Source organism: Primulina tabacum, chromosome 4 (assembly GCF_025594145.1).
Source record: "Primulina tabacum isolate GXHZ01 chromosome 4, ASM2559414v2, whole genome shotgun sequence".
Classification (NCBI taxonomy): Eukaryota; Viridiplantae; Streptophyta; class Magnoliopsida; order Lamiales; family Gesneriaceae; genus Primulina; species Primulina tabacum.
The window spans coordinates 2877658-2885318 of NC_134553.1; the positions used below are offsets into that span (position 1 = coordinate 2877658).

Genomic DNA, 7661 nt, shown 5'->3' on the forward strand with positions numbered 1-7661 from the left:
TATAGTTACTGAGTGATGCTGACATTGTTTGATATTATGACGTGAGCGCCTCAGTTAAAAACTCAATTAGAGATTCATTTGATCGAGCTCGAGTCGAGTTCAAGTTTTAATTCTTCCTATTTGACTAGTTTACGAGTTACTCGATAATCATATATCGAGTTCAATTGATGAAATAATATAATATAAAATGGTTCGATTTTATTTTTCAAGTTCAAGCTCATTATGCTACAAATATTTTAGAGTTTTTTGAGTATAAGCTCGAGTAACTCAATATTTTTGTAGATCGAGCTCGAACTTGAAATGTAATACTGGACCGAGTTTGGTCGAGCTCATGCCTACAAAGTATAAATCGAATAAAGCTTTAGTAGTAACATATTAGATATCGACTCGACGAGTTTATAACATATTAATAGAGTATTCAAGAGAGACAATAGGCTATTTTGACCGGATCGCGTGATACATACATCAAGAACAGATACGACCTGGTCGACCAGAATCCCCTTCGGCCACTATATTTTGATTTGTCCATATCATTTCGTCTTAAATTCTTTTAATTCTATTTGTTGGATGCATGATTCAATTATTATTTTAATTTTGAAAATATAACTTGAGAAGATACCAAATATGAAATCAATATATGCCCACAAGATTAACTTAGATTATCAATATTATATATGGATTATTATATTCTACACCCGAAGTTTTGATCTCTCTGTGATGTGGTCAAATTTTAGTCATTGGATCATCAACATATATGTCAATTTTCATAAAAACGTGAGGAACTCACACGATCTAATGGTATTGGAATAGGAGGATAAACACTCTCGATGTAGCATAGACTAACCCATATATAATTAATCACAATATTCTTAGAGTAATTACTTTTAATTTTTAAAACATAATAAACTTTTCTTTCCCAAAATATTCTTAATACCCTTTGTCTTGATATATGAACATTTAATTATATATATAAAAAAAAAAACAGTATTTGATTTCCAACATAATTAAACTCTATACAAAAATCCAATTTTGGAGTTGATCCAATTAAACTTTCCCAAGAAAACATGCCAAAAGTTGGAAATCATAGTCACGGTGATAGAGAGTCGAACGGTGGTGCTGCTTCTGTTGATAAGATGAAGGAACTTTTAATGGTCCTGGAATTTTTAATGTCACGGTAATAAAGCTTGATTTATTGTACCTGGCATTTCTTTGGTTTGTTTACATCAGATGCTGTCTTTTAATATATCTCTAATTTGTAGCAGTGGCTATTAAATTTGTGGCATTGTTTCATTTGCACATCAGGCGAGGCATCTCTTCTTCAGAGAGACTAACCCACAACCCCAGGAAGTACACTCTATGGCAGACAACCTCTGACTTTACTGGTGGACAAGCTAGTATTCACAGGTAACATAAGTTTTGACCACTTGGATTCTTAGAAGAGGATCCACCATATTGGTTCATGATCTTGTGCATCTTATCACACGTGTTTATGTGTTTCAAATCTTTGTTTACATCATAACTTTTGCAACTGACCTTATGGAGGTTTACTGTTACTGACGATCTCAATATATATTTCATACCTGGTTATTTTGGTTTTTCAGGCAACATTTTTTAGAATTCCCACATGGCTTGTCAGCAAAGCATTTCGAAAAACTTAATGTTCAATGTGATCTTCACTTAAACTTTCTCAGTCAGCAAGAAGAAGTTACATTCGCTTCCCCATATTTTGAACCCGAACTCTCTATATATTAGATGATCAAGCTAAAAATTAAAATGAAGTTGACATGAATGATCATGGGAGCCCTTCATTTTTCATTATACAGGATGCCACTTCACCATCAGGGGCTCGATCAATCTTCCTCTTCAAAGATGATCAAGATACTCGCGGCAGGCATTTAGGGTCTTACCCTCATGATTCTCCCTCACCATGTTCAGGTAACATTATCACAGGGTTGTACTATTTAGAGTTCATGTTTACATCAATCTTCCTCTTGATACAATAGAAGAAGATAGCCGCCAATGGCACTTGTGTAAACTATTTATTGAGGTTAGATATTTGGTAGTTATATAGTAAAAATATGAAACTGAGCTTCATGGAACGATATGGCAGAGTCTTGAAAGTTGTGCATTGTATTTTTTTTCCCTTCTCCAATGTGATTATTGTTTCATTTTTTGAAAGGAGGTGGAGGAAAAGGTTATTGAAATTTATTTTCCTTTTGTTTGTCATTTATATAATATATATATATATATATATATACGCAAAAAAAAATTGAGGAGGAGAAGGTTGATGTTTCGTCCATATTGATCCCATCACCTTCCACTAGCATTCGATTCTTGAAACGACTTTATTTCATAGGATTTTTGCCTTAATTCCATGGAACATGATCCTTACATTTTTCTTTTTGGATGTGTTGAGTTGACCTTGTGTATTTAGTATAGATTCACTCGAAATAATAAAATTTAAAATTTATGGATTTCGAATTATTTGTCCATAATTTTAGTTTTTAAACCTAGATGAGGCGCGCATGTCAAGTATTGAATTATGTCGCCAAACGAACTGATTCGATCATTGGAGCCTTTGATTTAAGTAATGAAGTGTAATTTATAAATTCCAGTAAACAAAATTTTGAAGTAGTTTGTTTTTGCTGAAAAAAATATTTGATATAAGAGCTCATGGGATTTGAATCTGTGTTTGTAAATTAAAGAAAATTGAGTAGATTTATTAAAGAAATTCGAATTTCAAATCAGTTAAACCTTTCAATCAAAACTTGCCAAAAGAATACTTAATGATAGTTTTTGCCAACTCACGGACACTGTCGTCGTTGGATAAAAATATGTCGGAAAAGTTTCTCATTTAATGTTTGTTACACGTCAAATGCTATGTAATATTGTATATCGTGAACTTGAAGTTCATAGGATGTAAAATAAAATAATAGGCTTACATAATCCATGAAAAAGCACCATTTCTAAAATAAAATAAACCAAAACCTAGTTTTCACAAACACAAGCCATATATATAATAATAATAATAAAAAGGAACTCGCTACTGCACCACCACCATGTGAGAAATGGCCATATTTGACAAAAAGGGGGGAGGGGGTTTATTGAAAAGTGTAACGTATTTCAAAAATTGGAAAACAAAATTAACTTTCACGTGTTTATTAAGAATGAATTAAGGGGATTGGAATGAATGATTCTTTAATTTAAAACGTCGCACAACATAGATACGAAATTCAGGTAGCTGATTGGTTGCAAACCGAGGGTTGCAACTAAAACAAACATACAAAATTACAGGTTTAAAATGTATCCAGCCAAATTCGAACCAAATAAACCTGAAAAACATTTCAAATGCAGAACACAGTTTATAACTTGATCATCCTACCATGAACCCTCGGCACCAACAGTTGGATTCTGGAAAGCAGAGAAATTCCAATACGTCTTCAACGAGTATGGCGGAAAAGTTGTCACTCCTTCCTCTGTGATCTTTGATATCTGTGGAGTAATATTAATTGTCACTGAAAAAGTATAATAGCTAATCCTGAAAAACCATAAAACAGTCATACATTCCACTCCAGTAGTAGTTAATTTGGGAATAGATTCAGCTATTTGGAACTAGATGGAAATCATACATACAGTAAATAAAAAGACATCAGGTATGCTCAAAATAACCCAAAACTTTTTTCCATTCAAAAGAAATTTGCTAAAGAAATACATAGATATGTATATACATCCGGGCGCTCAAAAATAGATCTCCAATCATAGCATCATGCAAGAACCATATATGATTGCATACCTTCGCCAGACCATCTACGAATTTTGATATATCACGTAATCGTAACTAGTTCTTTATGCTTCATTTCAAGCAACGAGTAATAGTCCCAAAAATAAAATATAAAGGAAGGTCAAGAGAGCATCAAAATATTTTAAATAAGTAGTTTCAGGAATATTTCAGTCCCGATAAAGAGAACCTGAATCTTGTTAACAGCTGATCGATCACGATACAGAAGCACACGCATACATTTCTCCACTAACTTTACAGCCTCTTCAAAAGTCAAATTCTCGCGCCATTCATCACGCAAAAGAGGGCGTGCTAGGTGATTACCAAATCCAGTTGCGACATGGTCATCCTCATAATGTACACCTATCATACTAACCTGAATGCATTCAAAAAGTAACGAACCCATGATCGATATGACAAAAAATTAAAGGAATTTTATTTTTTGTGTGTGTGGGGGCAACAAAAAAATATTATAATAAGAACTACCGTTCCAAGATACTTCTGCCCATTCTTAACCCCACCAAGCACAAGCGAATTCCACAATGGATTGAACTTGTTACGGCGATTGTACATTACCCTGGTTAGATAATTATGCACCTCTTTAGGGCCCAAGGAGTTCCCATCATCCCACATGTTATCATTCAAGCTACATTCGCAAAGCAAGATTAAAAAATTTACCACAATACATAAAATAATTGTCTTGATAAATATTAGCCAGGTGAAAATAAAATTACCACTGTTGAATGCCATACACTTACATAAGCTCGTCAAGAAAGCGCATTATCTCCTGAAAATCACTGATCTCACCACTGGCTCCTATAATAGAATGTTTCCCAACCGGCTTCAATCGCTCCACACCTTTGTACCGAAGTGTAGATCCATATGAACCTATTAATGAACGTGTTAGGAGACTAGAATGACTTCGGAAAGAAAGGTCTCAGTCATCAATCATCACCACCTAGCATCTTCGGTGTGACGAAAAGTAGCAATCATTCAGAAAACAATCATTGATAATAAATAAATAATTGCAATATAAAAATAATAAAATAATGCATACCCTTCAACAACAGCTAGCAAAAAAAATGTCGAGTCACTCAGTTTTATATCTTATGAATTATGAAGGAACAATGCAATCCAAAACAAGGAAACAGGTAAAACAATGCAACAATATTAGCGCTCAGAGCAAAACAGGAGTTCAGTGAACCAGACCATTGCTCATTTTGACATCCAACATTTAAACCTCAGAAATCTCCCTTTCAAGTATTAACATATACTGTGGTGTGGAATTTTATCCTGGAAATCTAAACAGGGAGACCTTGGTAAAATTAGTACCAAGCTTGACCTAGCAATTCATTATTTACCATACACATAGAGATAGATGTTGAAATAATATAATAGAAGATGCAGATTCGGGATCCAACCTCCCATATCAGCAGCCAACAGAATACCATCTTTGTATTTGAGACCAACCACTGAAGTCCCCGTCACATATGGATACCTACGCCAAAATACACAACTTAGGCAACTATCTGTGAAAACCAAACGTTTTTATTTCATCATTTATAATAAAACTAAAATCTGAGCTAAATTCGAGCATATCTAATTCCATAACAAAAAGTTCAGAAACTCTATGATCTAGCAGCCGAGAGCTAGGACTCCATTTGCTTTTCAAAAGACCTCATCTTGCTATCATTGCATCATGCATAGAATATTAAAGACAATAAACACAAAAAATTTAAAAAATATCTCTCAAATTCAGAAACCAAACTACTAAACGAAAGAACAGCAAATAACAAGAAAGTTAATGAACTCCCGAAATTTTTTACCATCACACATTCAAAAAACCTTGGCTAAATCAAGTTAAAATGGATAAAATTCCGACCAAACAGCACCTTAACACTGGCAGCCAAAACCCTAGGTTCTTAACCAGTTATCAAAATTAATGTATCACATGTTCATAAGTAGATTCGATGCCAGAAATCATACAGAGTTCTCTGAGAATCCATTTCCGAACCGAGCAAATTGTTCATAGCTGGAGTTGAATCGACCAACTGAAATCATTAAACCCCAAATAATATATATTAATACAAAATCGCAGAAACGAAATTTAATTCGATGCTATGGAACCCATGATGAACTTACATTAATTGCCATGATTTGCGTGCGATCTTGATGCAATGAACAGAGTACAGTAGAAAAATGTTGAATTTAGCTTAGGTTTGTTTATCACGATCGATCCTCAATTACTTGAACACCGGGTTTCCCTTCGCACAAGAAAACATTACCAGGCCTCTTTTGGATTTAAGGCTTTTGATGACTTTGGACTCGGCCCATTATATTATCCAATCTTAGTTCCACTGCAAATATTCATAGGGATTATATAAACTGATAAAAGTATACTGGGCCCCATTCCATGAAATTGAGCCCAACAAAATTGCATTAGCGTGAGAAGTAATTCACATTGTTGGTTAATTTGATTTGTACGTTATTGCATTAGTTCAAAGGTTTACGTAGTTTGCACCGAAGTTCAACGGCTCATAAAAACTACATTAATAATGCCGTTATTAAAATTTGAGAATCCCCATTGTTTAATTGAACATTTGGATGAAGGTTGTAGTTCTTTACATACTTAATGAAATTTCCTTCAAAAAAATTTTTTTTGAATAGAACGAAGAAAATATTAGGATTGGTTAGAAGTACGATATGACCATCATATTTGACGATTGTTTAATATATCTATTAATATATTTTTTTGAATATACATGCTTGTAAAATTAGGGCTTCTGGGATTTAATTGGCACAATAATGAAAGTGCGTGACAAAAAGGTGAAAACTTTGTTAACTGTTAGTGACTTAACATCGGGGACGTGAATGAGTTAATTTTAAAAACTTTTAAGAATTAAACCGGTAAATAATATTTTGAGAGAGAAAATCGGGTCTGGACTGTATGAACTATTTAATATATTATCCTCGATTTCGAATTAATTAAAAAAGATAAAAAAAAAAAAAAAACATGTGAGATTGGGGATGGAGGGTTGGATTTGACGTGGGCAATATTAGATTTACAATCAAACGAAAAATGACAAAAAATTGTGTTAGACGATCTCACGGGCCGTATTCTGTAAGACGGATCTTTTATTTGGATCATCGATGAAAAAATATTAATTTTTATGCTAAGAGTATTACTTTTTATTGTAAATATTGGTAGTGTTGACCCGTCTCACGTGTAAACCGATAAATAATATTTTGAGAGAGAGAAGCGGGTCTGGACTGTATGATCTATTTAATACATTATCCCATATTTCGAATTTGAAAAATAAAAATAAAAATACAAACAAACATGTGAGATTGGGGATGGAGGGTTGGATTTGACTTGGACAATATCGAAAATAAACAAAACATAACCTAGAAACATGTCTCTTCATTAGGAGGAAAAAAGTGTAAGGTCATTTTAAAAAAATAATTATTGATAAAGAAAACATAATTATATAGGATGATATTTTATGAATTTTAGCATTTAGTTTATATATTAATAATTACTTTATTCTTCAAAATAAAATATGATCAAATAGTTTTAATATACTCCTTAACGCGTAAGATTCACCCATAGATATATTAGACTATTTGAAAGTTTCAACGGAAATCTCCTAGAAATTTCGAGCTATTTATTTATTACGTACCATGCATTTACTGCATATTCGGCTGAATTCCCGGTACTCGTTAATGTAGACATTTATTTTGTTTACTCGGTTTCATTAAAGATAACACTGTATATACTTGCAGAGTATAACAGATTTAATTTAATTTTTTTATTATATGTTAAGTGTTGAGAAATTTAATATATGCATAATGATCCTGCGAATAAATGAAAATAACTTGCAAA

The 7661-nt window shown here is 32.9% G+C and overlaps 1 protein-coding gene across 1 annotated transcript; it reads right to left on the bottom strand.

The window, feature by feature from the left end:
• Positions 1 to 3181: 3181 nt before the first annotated feature.
• Positions 3182 to 6082, bottom strand: LOC142542411 (proteasome subunit beta type-4-like). Its single transcript, XM_075649033.1, has 7 exons — positions 5921 to 6082; positions 5765 to 5829; positions 5200 to 5276; positions 4537 to 4666; positions 4265 to 4424; positions 3969 to 4154; positions 3182 to 3492 (listed from the first exon to the last, which is right to left on the bottom strand). The coding sequence occupies exons 1-7, from the start codon at positions 5930 to 5932 to the stop codon at positions 3379 to 3381; spliced, it is 744 nt and encodes a 247-aa protein (XP_075505148.1). The 5' UTR covers positions 5933 to 6082; the 3' UTR covers positions 3182 to 3378.
• Between the last annotated feature and the right edge of the window lie 1579 nt (positions 6083 to 7661).

Excerpts from the sequence above, each read along its gene's own strand:
- LOC142542411 (XM_075649033.1), bottom strand. Across the intron at positions 4,667-5,199 it reads GTTGGCTGCTGATATGGGAG|GTTCATATGGATCTACACTT; the intron begins GTTGGATCCCGA and ends GTTCATTAATAG. Across the intron at positions 4,155-4,264 it reads GGCAGAAGTATCTTGGAACG|GTTAGTATGATAGGTGTACA; the intron begins GTAGTTCTTATT and ends GAATGCATTCAG.